General features: G+C 40.6%; 1 protein-coding gene and 1 long non-coding RNA gene across 13 annotated transcripts in view; one reads left to right on the forward strand and one right to left on the reverse strand.

Annotated features, from left to right (window-relative positions):
- Window positions 1-16758, reverse strand: part of XRRA1 (X-ray radiation resistance associated 1) — a 61804-nt gene that overhangs the window by 13861 nt on the left and 31185 nt on the right. For 7 of the 12 annotated variants that reach the window (XM_060605618.3, XM_060605621.3, XM_060605616.3 and 4 more), the window contains 4 exons: window positions 12782-12910; window positions 11843-12060; window positions 8167-8207; window positions 5634-5759 (listed from right to left, as the gene is read on the reverse strand). In XM_060605618.3, the coding sequence (XP_060461601.3) occupies window positions 5634-5759; window positions 8167-8207; window positions 11843-12060; window positions 12782-12910 (514 nt within the window). Of the gene's footprint in view, window positions 1-5633; window positions 5760-8166; window positions 8208-11842; window positions 12061-12781; window positions 12911-16758 lie in introns of those variants that run through there. The other 5 variants (XM_060605626.3, XM_078433093.2, XM_060605627.3 and 2 more) reach the window with 5 other exon arrangements.
- On the forward strand, window positions 5882-7503 carry LOC132661286 (uncharacterized). Its single transcript, XR_009602176.3, has 3 exons — window positions 5882-6108; window positions 6794-6870; window positions 7285-7503. It is a non-coding gene; the product is annotated as an uncharacterized LOC132661286 (long non-coding RNA).

Here is a 16758-nt window from a genome sequence, read left to right on the forward strand (position 1 = left end):
TCTAAAATATATGAAATACCTAGGAATAAACCTAACCAAAGAGGTGAAAGATCTGTATGCTGAAAACTATGGAAAACTTATGAAATAAATTGAAGAAGACACAAAGAAATGGAAAAATATTCCATGCTCATGAATTGGAAGAACAAATATTGTTAAAGTGTCGATACTACCCAAAGCAATCTACACATTCAACACAATCCCAACAAACAGCACCAGCATTCTTCTCAAAGCTAGAACAAATAATCCTAAAATTTGTACGGAACCATAAAAGACCCCAAATAGCCAAAGTTATGTACGTTGAAAAAGAAAACCAAAGCTGGAGGCATCACAATCCCAGACTTTAGCCTGTGTTACAAAGCTATAATCATCAAGACAGTATGGTATTGGCACAAAAACAGACACACAGATCAATGGAATAGAATAGAAAACCCAAAAATGGACCCACAAATATATTGCCAACTAATCTTTGACAAAGCAGGAAAGAGTATCCAATGGAAAAAAGACAGTCTCTTTAGCAAATAGCGGTGGGAGAACTGGACAGCAACATGCAGAAAAATGAACATGGACCACTTTCTTACACCATACACAAAAATAGATTCAAAACAAATGAAAGACCTAAATGTGAGACAGGAAACCATCAAAATCCTACAGGAGATAACAGGCAACAACCTCTTTGACTTCAGCCACAGCAACTTTTTTTTTTTTTTTTTTTTTTAAGCAACTTCTTATTTGACATGTCTCCAGAGGCAAGGGAAACAAAAGCAAAAATGAACTATTGGGACCTCATCAAGATAAAAAGCTCTGTATGGCGAAGGAAACAATCAACAAAACTAAAAGGCAACTAATGGAATAGGAGAAGATATTTTCAAATTACATATTTGATAAAGGGTTAGTACCCAAAATCTACAAAGAACTTACCAAACTCAATACCCGAAAAACAAATAAGCCAGTGAAGAAATGGGCAGAAGACATGAATAGACACTTTTCCAAAGACGACATCCAGATGGCTAACAGATACATGAAAAGATGCTCAACATCACTCATCATCAGGGAAATACAAATCAAAACCACACTAGGATACCACCTCATGCTGGTAGAGAGACTAAAATGAACAACTCAGGAAACAACAGAGATTGGTGAGGATGTGGAGAAAGGGGAACCATCTTGCACTGTTGGTGGGAATGCAAACTGGTGCAGCTACTCTGGAAAACACTGTGAAGGTTCCTCAAAAAAATAAAAATAGAACTACCTACCTTATGGCCCAGCAATAGCACTACTAGGAATTTATCCAAAGAATTCAGGAGTGATGATTCGTAGGGGTGCATGTACCCCAATGTTTACAGCAGCACTATCAACAATAGCCAAATTATGGAAAGAGCTCAAATGGAATACTACTCAGTGATGAAAAAGAACGAAATCTTGCCATTTACAACAATCTGGATGGAACTGTAGGGTATTAAGCTAAGTGAAATAAGTCATTCAGAGAATGACAGATATCATTTGATTTCACTCATATGTGGAATTTGAGAAACTTAACAGATTACCATAGGGAAAGGGAAGGAAAAATAAGATACAAACAGAGAGGAAGGCAAATCATAAGAGATTCTTAAATACAGAGAACAAACTGAGGATTGATGGGGGTTGGAGGTTGAGGAGTGCAGAAAATGGGTGATGAGCATTGAGGAGGGCACTTGCTGGGATGAGTCCTGGGTGTTGTATACAAGTGATGAATCATGGAAATCTATTCCTGAAGCCAAGACTTCACTGTATGTTAGCTAACTTGACAATACATAAATTAAAAAAAAAAACCAAACATCCATTTACATACTGCCTTTGTTCTACAAGGACAGAGTTGAGTAGTTGGGACAGAGTATTATATTTATCTGGCCCTTTATAGAAAACACTTGCTGACTTCTTATCTAGACTCTAGAGAAGGAGGGAAAGGGGGATGAAGCTACAAAGAAGCCTAATATGTGTTCATAAATAACTATAAAATGGTGGCTAAAGTGGGTACAGAGTCTCTTATATGCAAAACAGGTGGTCAAGAAGCAGTCACAACAGAATGGGGGAGGGAGAATTAAATTGAATTTTGTCAGGATGCAAAATTCCACCTATCCAAATCAGGTGACTAAAAAGTTGAAGAAAGTTACAATTAAAACTGGTAGAAAGCTGAAAGATACCCAAGGCATGTATGTCATATTTTCTGTGAAATTGAGTCCCAGCTAAAAGATATGGGTTTGGGATTCTGGCTGATATAGTGAGAAGAATTTGGCCACCAGATAGGATAGCTAGCCTATCCCCACAAGGTGAGTTGAATGCCCCTGAAAATAAACTCGGGCTCCAGGGACAACTTAAAGTTTCTATCCAATTTCATTGGGTTAAGGCAAATAGAGCTTAATCTGTCAAATTTATGAACTAAGGAAATATTAGTTAAAGGTTGAGTTAAAGTGATTGCTTTACTTTTGGCACAAAACTTACTAGATTACTGAGTGGATATTCTAGATGTTTAAGTTCTAGTTGAATGCAGAACTGGTTTTAAAATTTGTAACTGTAATAAATTGAATATTAATTTCAACACAGGTAGCATGAGTATTCCTTGACATGATCAAAACATCATTCATTTATCAAACTTACTGAGTAACTATCATGTATCAGGTGCTATTCTAGATGATGAGGATATAGTTGTAAGCAAAACAAAGTCCTGGCTCTCAAACAAACCTACATTCTGGCAGTAGACAACAGGTAATAAAGAAAAAGATATATAATATGCTAGGTGATAATTGTTATAAAGAAAAATATAATTTAAAACTCAAGTGAGCATGTAGAAAATGTATGCATGTATTGCTTCCTCTCCTTAACAACAAGAAAAAAGACAGAATAGCCTATAACATCATAACTTTCTTGCATCTACCAGAGAGCTAAGGTCTCAGGGCAATCACGTGGCCTGAAACCTAAGGAAAGACAAGCACCTCCAAGGAGAGATGGGACACAGGACTGGCTCACATGTGGCAGAACACGGGAGGAAGGGATGGCAAGTGCTGTACAAGCAATTGGGAAGAAATCAGCTCACCATTTTAATGGCCCACTAAAGGCTAACTGTGGGCTAGAGTAGAACTTCTGAGAGCTACAGACAGAAGGAGAATTCATGGCTGTTTGTACGCAAAAGACTGGACTCAGGGAATGAGACTGGAGAGAGCCGTCTCCAGGGTGTGGGCCTGGAGGAAGAGAGCGGCTGCCAAGGTCAGAAAGGCAGCCAACCCTCTGCCTGGTGAACAAAGGCCTTAAGTTTCTGAGGAAGGTCAGAAAAACCTGTCGGGCCCAGGGTCCTACATCTGGGGGAGGGAAAAAATTAAAACCTGCTGTTCTGAGATTGAGGCAGGAAACCAACCTGGGCCCACGACCTGAGAGGTCTCCCACTGCTTGCAGGGGACTGGATCGCTAAGAAGGTCCATCCTACAGACACAGGAACCCAGCGTCCTCTTAAGACTGGGATTGGACCCTCCTCTTGGCCCTCAACCACCAGAAGAGCAAGCACTAAGTAACCAGCACAAGCAGTCTCCTGCTGGGTGAGAGGAACACAAGTGTGGAGACAATCCATGTGAAGTGTAGGAGCACGGGGAAGGCTGTGAGCTGAGTACAGAATAGGAACACAGAGAAAAACACTCTGGCCTCCCAGCAAGACCCAACTATATGCTGTCCCAAAGAGATGGACTGGAAATACAAAGCTATAAGGAGGTTGAAAGTAAAAGGATAGAAAGAGACTATGCAATTAGCAAGCATTAAGAAAGCTGTGTATCTATGTTAAAATCAGACAAAACAGCAAGACAAGAAATTTTGTTCAAGGCAGAGGGAGACAAGTCATAATAATAAAAGGATCGACACATCAGGTAGAGATAAAAATTCTAAATGTTTATGTACGTGATAGTAAAACTTCAAAATACATGAAGCAAAAACTGACATAATTAAGGAGACAAATAAACAGATCCACAATCTAACGAGATTTTAACATGCTGTTCTCGATAACTGATAAAATGAAGAGACAATAGTACAGAAATGATCTCAGTGATACTACCAACCACCTTAATGTAATTGATATTTATAGAACACTATCCCCCAAAGTGCAGAATACACATTTTTTTTAAGTGCATAGAGAACATGCACCAAGATAGCATATAGGATGGGACACACAACAAGTTTCCATAGATGTCAGAAGAATGAAATCTTGCAGGTTATGTTATCTGACCACAACAGAATTAAATTAGAAATAATAAATATGAGACATCTAGAAGATCTCCATATATTTGAAATTAAGCATCTCACTTATCTAAACCAATGGGTAAATAAAGAAATCAAAACAAAAAGTGAAAAAGTTTAACAAAATGAAAATAAAAACACAAATTACAATTTGTAGGATGCAGCAAAAACAGTGCTTAGAGAAGAAGTTTATAGCTTTACATGCTTATATTAAAAAGAAGAAAAAGGTCTAAATCAATGATCTAAAATTACACTATAGAGGGAAACAAAAAAGAGGAGCAAACTAAACTCATGTGAATAGGGCAAAAATCAAGTTATGAGCAGAAATTAATGAAATGGGAAAAGAGATAGAGAAATCCAGTGAAAGCAGCAGCTGGTTTTTTTTTTAAGTCAAAAAAGGGGATAACTTCTAACTATTTTGGATCAATAAAAGACACAAATGACCAATTTCAAGAATGAGAGGGGACCCATAATACATCTATGGGCCACTGATTTTTGACAAAGGTGAGAAGACCATTCAATGGAGAAAGAATAGTCTTTTCAATAAATGGTGCTGAGGAAACTACATATCCACATACAAAAGAATGAGGTTTGACCCCTATCTCACACCACATCTCAAGATTAACTCAAAATGAATCAAAGACCTGAATTTCAAAGCTAAAATTATAAAACTCTTAGGAAGAAACACTTGAAGAATTTGGCTGTACCAACTGCTTGCCTTAGAAGGAGTGTAAGCAGAGTTCCTTCAAAGTTGCCTACACTTCAGACTTGAGTAGAGCTCAGTTGGTGGGGTTTACAGAAGTCAAACAGAACATGGATATTGGAAAAATATGTTACCATAAAACATGCAGGAGAAACATGTTAAATGTGTCCCATGGACTTTACATCTGCTGTTCCTATAAGCTAGAATATTTCTCACTTCACTCCTCCTCACACTTCACCTCATTAAACTGATAAAGCACCGCTCTCTCAAGAACCTTCCCTGATCCCAAATACTAGGTTAGACTACCCCTGTCATATACTTCATAGCACTTTGAATTTCTTCATAACACTATGCATGCTTATACTGAGACTATTTGTGCTGTATCAGTCTTCCCTATGGGTGACAAGCTCCAAAAGGCAAGCGGCCCAATCTTTCTTTGAGCTGCTGTATACCTAGTATCTAGCATAGAGCCTGGCACGTGGTATTAGATAAATATCTGGGACTGAATGGATGGACTTCTGCCTTGGCCTACACTTTCCACTTCTCCCACCCTGAGAATTCCTGAGCTCACATATCTGTAATGCAGGGAACTCTAAGGCTGGCCTTCAGGCCAGAGCAGATCGCATCCCATCCTCCCATCTGTGCCCCTGAAGAAATAGGCAGAGAGCAGAGTCACCTTGTTGTAGGCCAGGCTAAGGTACCTCAGCTCTGGAAAGGGCGGGGCCAGCGTCTGGTTTCTGGCCTTCAGTGACTTCACGGGAAGAATCTTGAATATGGGAGGAAGTGCACATACCTTAGTTTCCTTAGAAGGAAAAAAAGATCTATGTCAAAGTGTCCCAAAGATAAGAAGCTGAATGCTGCCAAGACATTCTAGAGAGGGTTGGCCAAAAGAGGCATCTAGGGTCACAACGGGAGATGTTACCAAGGGCCCAGAGTTCTGGCTTCAAGTTCTCTGAGGTCACATGATGAGCTGATTCTCTGGCCCCCAAAGTTCCAGTTACAAGTTCTATGAGGCCAAATGACAATACAGCAGTGGTGTAGGCTTAGAGGTTTTTTGCCCCTACCTCTCACTTTCTGCCCTTTGGCAGCTTATTCTGAAATGGCCCTTCTCTACAGTTGGGCTAAAATTTCTGCAAATGGCAAAAGGACAGGTGCTTGCATTTTATTATTTTTTAAAAATATTTTTAACGTTTATTTATTTTTGAGAAAGAGAGAGAGAGAGACAAAGACAGAGCATAACCAGGGCAGAGGCAGATAGAGAGGGAGACAGAGAATCCGAAGCAGGCTCCAGGCTCTGGGCTGTCAGCACAGAGTCCGACACAGGGCTTGAACCCACGGACTGTGAGATCATGACCTGAGCCGAAGTCGGATGCTCAACCGGCTGAGCCACCCAGATACCCCAATATTTTAAAGTAGACTTTTCCTAGTGGGGAGATGGAGAGCAGGAGTAACCTGAGCCTGATGGGCTAGCTCACATCCGACTGTGGAGGCTCTTCATTCCAGGATAAATCAATAGCTAAGTCCTGGAGGACTTCAAGCAGGCCTCCGGGCCTGAATGTGGCCTGTTGCATCTGGATCACTTGCAGAGTCATGGTTTCTCAGTACAGCCCAGCCTGCCTCAGGATCAACATGTTTCATTAAGCAGAAAATGGAAGTTACTGGGTCAACCATGCCTACAAATCACTCACTGATTCCTTAAGTTGGATGGGACCAAAGGAAATGACAGGGTAGATGCTGGGCTAATAACTGAGTTCAAGTGAACTAGATTCTGTTCTAAGCTCCATTAATCACTGTGTAATCTTGAGCAAGTCACTTAAATTTTACTTTTTCATTCAGTGAACATTAGCAGAGCACCTACTTGGGGTCAAGTGTTTTGTGCCCTCCTAGGCTCTAACTTGTACCGAGTGGGACAGGTAAGTCACGGGTGAGAGCAAAACAAAAACCAGTGATAGGGCTTGGGAATTTCCATTTTCTGGGACCCTCCTAGACCTCACATTATGTGTCTTTTCATGTGGCTGGTCCTCATTTATACCCTTTATAGTAAAACTGTAATCATAAAGATAGGGCTTTCCTGAGTTCTAAGAGTTGTTCTACTAAATTATTGAGCCTGTAAAGGCCGTGGGAACTCCAGAATTTGTAGCCAGTTTGTTACAAGTGTGAATAGCTCACTTGCAGCTAGCATCTGAAGTAAGGGCAGTCCTGTTGGGCACTGTGCCCTTAACTTGTGGGGTCTGTGCTACCTCCAGACAGAATTGTGCTGCACTGTCATTCCTATGACTTACTTTGACTAACAGAATGTGGCAGAAGTGCTACCGTTTGAATTTCAGAGCCCTGCAATTCATCCTCGCTCTCTTGGAACCCGAAGGCCACCATGTTGTAAAGAAGTCCTTAATAAATACTTCATGTAGATGCCAAGCCATACCAGTTGTCCATGAACCCAGGCCCCAGGGAACCAGCCAGCTGCATGAATGAGCCCTGGAAAAACCAGCAGAACCACCTAACCAGCCCAAACATTTGTGAGAATAAATTGCTATTGTTTGAAGTAATTGTTGGGTTGGTTTGTTATATGCCAATTGTTAACTGATATAATTTCTCACCCAGTTTTATCTGTGGGGAGGGAGTGAATGTACTGAGCTGCCTTTCAAGGATGCAGGTTGGCCAAATGTATAGTTGTACTTCTTATTGTAAATGCATCCATCAATATTTAGTGCATCAGTCCTCATGAGCTTGGTTAGTAGTTGTCTAACCCTGAGAGAAAAACAAATTTTCTGTCCAGAAGAAAATCAAGCATCTAAGCCTATGACACCAAGGATTAGACCCCAGATGGTAGTATACTTGGCAAGGATCAGTCTAGCTTTTGGGGGCTCTTATTAGGGAGCCGCCAGGCTTCATCTTGGTGGCAGCCTCATTTCAATGCCAGCTTGCCCACCTGAGGCCCCAACCATTACTACTGAACACATCTGAGAACAGTGAAAGCGAGCTTGTTGGCTGTGTGAGGCCAGGGACTGGACTGTCTAGTCTACCACTATATGTTTCTAGACCAGCACAGTGCCGGGCACACACTAAGTACTCAGTAAGTATCTGTTCACTGAACGGGCTTCTTCAGTGTGATACATATAAATGCCTCTCATGGCTTTATTAGCTTACTTTTGTGTATTAAAATTAATGTTCTAACTCAAGGGCACAAATATAAAACAGGCAGTTCTTACCTCAGAGGTTGAAAATCCAGGGTAAGATGAGAACACAACCTCTGAAACAAAAGAAAAATAACAGAGGTTGGTGAGAGCACGGATTGCCCCCAGAGAGGCTGGGGTCTGGGTCTCTCATCCACTGTGTACAGCAGGGGTCCCCCCAGAGGGGTTCCCATTGGTTCACATCTCTAATGATAACTGGGAAGAGGAGCTGGCTGTGATACCTGTCAGGTAGTGAGGTGCACTCAGAATAAAATCCAAATTCCTTGGCCAGGCCTCTGAGGTCCTGCCTGATCTGGCTCCTGTCTACTTCTCCAATCTTATCTCCTGCTATCCTGCCCCTCACTCACTATATTTCAGCCATGTTGACCTTCCTTCTGACTTTGCAACATGTGAGAGCTCTTACTGAGCAGGCGGTCAGTATTGATCAGACTGTGTTAGAACAAAGAAATGTATATAAATGATATTCTGTCAAAGGATTTGAAAATATCCTGTTATGTTAGTAGAAACAGAATATATTAAGACAGTGAATCCAGAAGAGATACTAAGAATAACCAGCAGCATGGTAGTAAGGAAGAGGCTGTGGAGTCATTTCATTCTTGGCACCATCAGAATGAGATGAGCCAATAAATATCTGAGTTCAACCATAAATCTAAGCATCTTCTTGGACTGGATCCTGTGCAGGCACTACTCACCTCTGCCCTGGCTAACAGGACCTCTTCCACACATTAATGGTATTATATTAATAAAGGTTACCTGAAAATGAAGTAAACGATAATAGGGGTAGAACACCACATGGCCCAAACAACTTCTCCTACAACAAGTGTCTGGAAAGGATTTGGGGATAAGTTTATACAAGAAACAAAGTAGGAGTTAGCAAGAGGATGGGCAATCGTTGCAAGTATGGTTGCTCAAAAGTGATTCCCTGGGGAGACATATCTAGAAAGATGAGCTACAGCACACTCTGCATGAACGTATATCCTCTGCCTATAATCTCCGGTTAGAAAGGTTACTGGATACAAGTTCAAAATTTCTATGTACTAGCAACAAACAGGCAGAAATGTAATAGGAAAAAGCAATACCAATGACAATACCATAGAAAAAGACCAAATACATAGGAATAAATCTAACGAAAGATATGCAAGATCTCACCACGGGAGACTACAAAGCATTGATGAGAACAATTTCAAAAGACCTAAAACATGGTGGGATATATTACTTTGATAAATTAAAAAACCCAATATTGTAAAAATATAAATTCACTCCAAATTGGTCTATAGGATCACTACAATTCTAATCAAAATCCCAGCAGAATATTGTGTGGAAACTGGCAAGATGATTCTAAAATTTATATGTAAATTCAAAGGCTTTATAATAGTTATAGCAATTCTGAAGAGCAACAACATAGCTGGAGAACTTCACTATCAGTTCTCAAAACATATTAAAAAGCTATAGCACTTTAGACACATACAGACCCTGCCTTACCATAAAACCTCTCTTACAACTCAGTGGGGAAAAGGATATAGTCTTTTCAGCAAGTGCTGTTGAGTCAATTAGATATCCATCTAAAAAAGTAAACGGACTCTACTTCACATCATATACAAAACTTCTAGACAGATCATAGACCAAAATGTAAAAACTAAAATAATCAAGCTTCCAGAAGAAAATATAGGAAAATATCTTAATGGTTTCAGACAGATAAATTCTTGAAAAGGAAACAAAAAGAACTAACCATTAAAGATTGAACTGAACTTCATTAAAATAAAGAACTTTTATTCATCAAAATTCACCATTAGAAACATGAAAAAGGAGGCTACATACAGACTGTGAAAAGATTTTTCTAATATTTAGGTCTACAAAGAACTTGTATCCAGCATATATAAAGAACTCAAGCAAATCAACAAGAAAAGAAAAATATAACCCAATTTAAATACAGGCAAAGACTTGATTAGGCACTGCCAAAAGAGGATATGGGTCAAAGTGACCCATAAACATATGAAAGGTACGTAAGATCATTAGTCACTTAAGAAATGCAAACTAGGGGTGTCTGGGTGGACATTGAAAACACCAAGAATTAAAACAGAACTTGTTGGGGTGCCTGGGTTGCTCAGTCAGTTCCAGCTCATGTCATGATCCCAGGGTCACAGGATCAATCCCCACGTTGGTCTCCATGCTGAGTATGGAGCCTGCTTAAGATTCTCTCTCTCTCTCTCTCTCTCTCTCTGCCCTTTTACCTTGCTCAAGCTCACTCACTGTCTTTAAAAGAAAAATCATTAAATAATGCAAATTAAAGCCACAATAAGAAACTACTACCTACCTACCCCAAATAGGTAGAATTAAAAAGACTGACATTACCAAGTATTTGTGTGGATATGGAGTAACTGGAAGTGAAATTCTCTTACATTAATATGGGGATTAAAACTGGTACAACTGCATTGGAAAAATACTTAGAAGTACTAAATAATGTTAAACATACTTTTGAATTCCATTCCTGGGTATATACTCAACAGACAATGGGTGCTTAAGCCTACCAAAAGATATAAAAGTTATAGTAGCTTTATCCATAATAGCCTCAAACTCAAAATAACCAAAATGTCTATTAACAGTAAAAAGGGTAAATAACTTGGAAAAAATATGAGAAATGAAAAATAGTGAACGACCAATATATGCAACAACATGAATGAATCTGACAGACATAATGTTGAGTGAAATAAATCAGACACAAAGAGCACATGCTGTATAATTCCATATTCATAAATTTCAAATCAAGCCAAACCTATCTTTGGGGACAGAAGTCAAAATGGGATGCTGGAAATGCTCTATATTGTAATATGGGTGGTGGTTAAAAGGAGATATACATGTAAAATTCAAGATCTATACAGTATTTCTATATTTTTACTTTATGTTGGTTACTTCTCAATTTAAAATAAATATTTAAAAAACCCACTGTGGTATTGGCACAGTAATAGATCAATAGAACAGAATATATAATCCAGAAATATACTCATACATTAAAGAGATTTTGGTTTATAATATAAGGTGACATTCCTTTTCTTTTCTGCCTCTAGTGTTGCCATTTGGACATGATTCTTGGCCCTGTGGTAGTGATCTTTAGACCTCAATTGGAATCAACCTACAAAGATAAACAAGCAGGCCAAGGATGGCAGCAAAGAGGATGGAAAGAACCTGAATCTCTTGAGAACATCAATGTACCCCAGAATTAGCCATCTCTGGAAAGCCTAACTTCAGAGTTTCTTGTTATTTGAGATTTTTTAAAATTTTATTTCAGAGAGAGAGAATGCATGTGTGCATGCAAGCAAGCAGGGGAGGGGCAGAGAGAGGGGGAGAGAGAGAATCTTAAGCAGGCTCTGTGCTGATGCAGGGCTTGATCTCACAACCCTGAGATAATGACCTGAGCTGAAATCAAGAGTTGGACGCTTAGCCAACTGAGCCACCCAGGTGCCCCTTGTTATTTGAGATTTTTAAAAATTTACTTTTAATTGGATTTTAAAAACACCTTAATGGAGAATCAGTTAGGAAGCCATTGAAATAATTCATGGGATACCTCCATCTCCCCAGGCCCAGCAGCTTCAGTGCAGCAGCTCCTCAAGGAGTCACAGATTTTCAAAATAAACTGTTGGAAGCTTATTCCCACCATGGGGCTAGAGTCTCTGGAATAAGGGGCACCACTCACCTGTCCGGTCAACATCCTTTTTCATGGGCAGTACAGTATAATCCGGTTGTTCATCTGAGGCCTCAAACATCCACGACTTGGGCTGCAGCATGGATTGGGGCACTTTCTGGGGACTCCCCCTGCCTCTAGCCCAGTCCCCTGACCCGTCTTGGAGCTGAACCTGCTGTAGGTACGGGATCCGGAAAATCCTGTTTTGGTCCAGGCTTAATTTCTTCAGTCTTTAATTAAGGAAAGTGAATACAGAATCACAGCAATAATGATACCTCAGGAGCATTTACCTAGCAACTTTAGGGAAAGAACATGAACTCAGGCTTGGACCCTTACTCCTTGTGTGACCTGGAGCCAGTGACTTACCCTCTCTGGACTCAATATCCCTATCTCTAAAATGGGGATGATAGTTAATAACTTTCAAGGCTCCAGTGAAGTTTAATTAGACAATGTAAATGGCTCTACACAAAGTAGTATGCAGTAAATGGTAACTGACTCCAAAATAAATTTTCCAGGGATCTAAAGATTAACCATTTAAATGCCAGCATTTAAAAAATGATAATAATAAATAAATGCCAGCATTTTCATTATTTAAATAGGTAGAATATAGCAGTTAATTCTTATCTTTCTGATTCTGGTTTTGTTTTGTTTTGTTTTCTGTCTCCTCTCTCAGGGGTCAGGACTCTATCTCTGGTGATATCTCTTTTTATCCTCCCTTCTCTTTGCCACTTCTAATCTAGTCACTTGATCAGAAATGTCCTACTGATGCCCCACTTTTATGGCTGAGCTAAAGCTCAGAGGGGAGAAATGGATTATCTGTGACCACACAGCAGAGGTAAGTAGTGGAACTGGGATTTCAACTCAGGTCTTTTGGATTCCAAAGCAGCACTCAGGGTGTGGGCCAGGTTGGCAGTGGTAGGGGGTCCTTCAGAGAGAGGAGTGTGGCTTTACCTTCTGAGCCCAGCCAGGCTGGCAAAGCAATTGGGGCTGGAGAGCTTGTTGTCATCCAGCATCAGTGTCTCCAGCACTGGGAACCTCAGGATGTACCTCTTGTTCATCAGTGACGATACAGATGCCTCCCTGTAAGTGCAAGGATCCTGGGTAATGAGCAAGGGCAGGGAACAAACTCCACCATCCCCAAGAAGTGGGAATGGGAATAGGAATGGAGATGGAGAACAGGAAATCAATCAAGAGATATAACCACCTTGGGAACCCTCTTTAGTGTCCCACAGAGGTCCCTGTAGAGAGGGACTGGAAGGTGTAATTCCCTCCCCAACTGACCCCTTCCCCAAATCCTACTCACACATACAGTCTTCTGTATGGAGAAAGGTTGCACACATCCACAGATGGACTCAGTGAGACCCGACTGGGGCAGGATGGGGTGCACTAGTAATGCTCATGGAAAATACCAGAGTGAATAAGGCATGCCCAAGTTGGGGGGAAACATTCTGAAGAAAGAATACTGCACAAATTTGGGTCAGGTCAGACTCCTGGGTATGCTGTGTCACCCTAAGGATTGGTAACTATGGGATCACCAGAAGACAAACCCCTTGGCATGGACCACAGCTTTGGTCCATGTGGGGTAAGGTAGGCTGGCTGCAGTGAGGCTCTCTTCTAAAGCAACTTAATAAAAAGCACATATCAGTAAGGAGTTGAGAAGTCTCTTTTTAAATTCAAACTCTCTGAGGAGACCCAGAAGCACCTGAGAGTGGAATTTAATGGGCTGAGATCCTGAATCACACAGGCAGGGCAGGAAGTCAGGGCATTTTAGGTACTACCATTAATGTGGCCTCATTTGTGCCTCTAGATGGATAAGACCTATGTAATTCTTTTTTATTTTTTTCCAACTTAAAAAAAAGATTTTATATTTTTAGGTAATCTCTACACCCAATGTGGGGTTCAAACCTATAACCCCAAGATCAAGAGTTCCATGCTCTACCAACTGAACCAACCAGGTGCCCCTTTTTAAGTACACAAACACAGATGACTCAAATCATGTTTTCAGTTCTCCCTCCAACTCGTTTCTCTCCATATACCCAAATTAAACACTCAATACACTCAACAAAGGATGAAAGAAGCCTTTAGTTCATGGTATTTGAAGGTCACAGGCGATTCTTTTCTTCTCCTGAAAAGACCAACTTTCATGCACTAAATTTTTAATCTCTACCTGAGAGCAATTATAGGAGGGTGCACAGCAGCTCTGTTGATTTATAATTAATTGGCCAATCTTTTTCACTCCAGTGAGATGTGAAACAGCTAAAAAATAAGCCTTCGAAAAATTCCTCTTAAATTCCATAATGAAGGAGGTAGCTCTGTCCTGTCTTTTGTGACAAGTTATCGTGTTTTGCCTTTTAAAAGCTGTACCCTAATTATAACATAGAAAAGCCTAATTTTGTCTCTAATACTGATGTCTTAAAATAGGGGGGCAGTCAGTAGGTGGGTAAGGAGGACAAGAAGCGAGGCTGCAGAGGAAAGTGTCAGGCTCTCCAATGGAGTCCTTCTCATGGCAGTTTTGGTAGAAGAGCTCTTTGAAGTGGCAGGAGTCTATCAGTATGGAGAAGCTGAAGTTTCCAGCTGTTCAGAGTGGTGCTATTTTTATTATACCTTCTCTTGCCAAAAGGAATTTAATACCATTTAAAATACAACAGATTTGACTTAATTTTTTTAGAAGCTAAGAGTATGCCCCAGTGATTGGATTCAGGAATGGGAATTTGTGTGCCATATTAAGGAAGCATGGGAATGGGGACCAGCAGCCCTAGGCTGTGGCTCTGGTGCTGCTGCTGCTTTGCTTGCTGGGTGACTTCTACCTGGTGTCCAGCATATCTGGTCCTGGTCAGTTCCCCTATCTACATGATGAAAGAGGATTTCTTTTACTTTACATTGTAAGACTTCTGATTAAGCCAAAAATATTGCAGAACAGACTGGACTAAGAGCTGCAGTAAAACAGATGAAATTTAGCAAGTTGTAATGCCCATTAAAATGTCAGATCAGCTCCTGTGATACAGAAAACCCACAGTGCAACCCAGGATGAGAGAGACATGGCTTCACAACTCGCTTGTGTAAAAGAGGACTTATGATGTGGCTGCTAAAGATCTGGTGTTCTTTTAGGCATTTTTAGGAAAACAGTGCTTAGAAAAAAGGAGGTAAACATCCCCCTCTCCCCCGTGCTGGTCAAGCCTGAGAGAGATAACACGTATGGTCCAAGGGGGAAAAGGAACAGGCTTAATGGGAGAGCCAAAGTCTCAGATGTCAATCAAAACATGTAATAGGACAGGCTAATGATACAAGTAGGTCAGATATCCCCCTAACTCACCCAGACAGAGATAAAGTGTGATCTATCCAGAAATGGAGACACAAATAGTCCAAAATAAATGAGGTATATGGTGAAATGGAAAAAAGTCAAGAGAAAGGAGGATGGAGAAGCAGAGTCAGGTCATGAAAAGCCTTGTGATCAATGTTAATGGAGTTTATCTTTAGAACACTGGGAAGCTGCTGAAGGACTTCAAGTAGAGCAGTGATCGAATCAGATGTGCATTTTAGGAACATCCCTCTGGCTGATGGTAAGGTGGGTGTGTTGGGAGGTGATCAAGAGAAAGAAACATTTGACAGATCCTTAGCTGTATCCCAAGTAGCATGGGCTGTGCTGATTTGCTGCAGTGAGACTGAACAGGAGGACAACAGAAATGGCCAAGTTTGAGAAACATTTAGAAAGTACAATTCACAGCATCTGGAGACTGAGTGGATGTGAGGGAGGGAAGAACTCAGGCTGATGCCCACGTTTCTCACTCAGACAACTGCACTGCTGATGGAGAGCAGTGCCCATCACTGAGGCCAGGGACACGGGAGGAGATCTTGGCATGGGCATATGCATGATGACTTTGATATAATAAGTAAAAGACATGGGCTCATAGCTCAGAAGATGGATGTGAAGTAGAGAAATAAAGAAGACTTGGAAGGGATGAAACTATCAAGATTATAAAGATTAATAAAAACAGTGGGTTGAGAGTAGAAAACTGGGGACGATCAACATTTAAGAGGCTGGCAGAAGAGGAATCCAAAGAGCATTTTGAGTGTGGGAAGACAAATGGGAAGAAAATAACAGTAATACTTGTTTGGAGCCTCATAGCTTTCAAAGCACAATTATTTCAATTGATATCCTGATGTAAGTAGGAGTGCATTTATTTTACCCATCTTATAAAGAAATAGAAGGACATAGTGGTGGAGACTTGCCTTACTGTATGCAACAAGGCTTCCCACTGAAAACAACTAAAATGATGAATAAAACATAAAAAGATTCATTTATTTTTTTTTTAATTTTTAAATGTTTGTTTATTCTTTAAGAGAGAGAGAAAGAGATAGACAAAGACAGCATGAAGGGGGAAGGGCAGAGAGAGAGGGAGACATAGAATCTGAAGCAGGCTCCAAACAGGCTCCAGGCACAGAGCCCGATGCGGGGCTCAAACTCATAAACTGCAAGATCATGACCTGAGCCAAAGTTGGTTGCTTAACCTCCTGAGCCACCCAGGCGCCCCAAAAGATTCATCATTTAAAAACACATAAGAGATGTGAAGACAGTAAAGTAGTAGTACCAAAATATAAAAGTCGAGACAGAAACCAAGCACAAGAAGCCATGTTTGCCTTGAGGACACTTGCTGATCTTGTCGAAACAGAAGGTGGGGCATGTAATTGGAGACCCCCTACACGAATGTAGGATCCTAAAGAGATATATCCTCAGGAGAGAGGGAACTAGCACTAAACCCATGCCCCTCATCCCACAGCTAGAAGAAAACTGCCTTGGGGTGAAAAGAAAGGAAGGGGGAGGGCAGACTGGTCCTCTTGCAAAATTACAGCCCAAATTTGTATCATCAGAGTGGTTCAGAGAATATCCAGCTAGTTTAGTTTAGTTTAAAATGGTTTCATACTGAGTG

The sequence above is a fragment of the Panthera onca genome, chromosome D1 (assembly GCF_046562875.1).
Source record: "Panthera onca isolate mPanOnc1 chromosome D1, mPanOnc1 haplotype 2, whole genome shotgun sequence".
NCBI classification, from domain to species: domain Eukaryota; kingdom Metazoa; phylum Chordata; class Mammalia; order Carnivora; family Felidae; genus Panthera; species Panthera onca.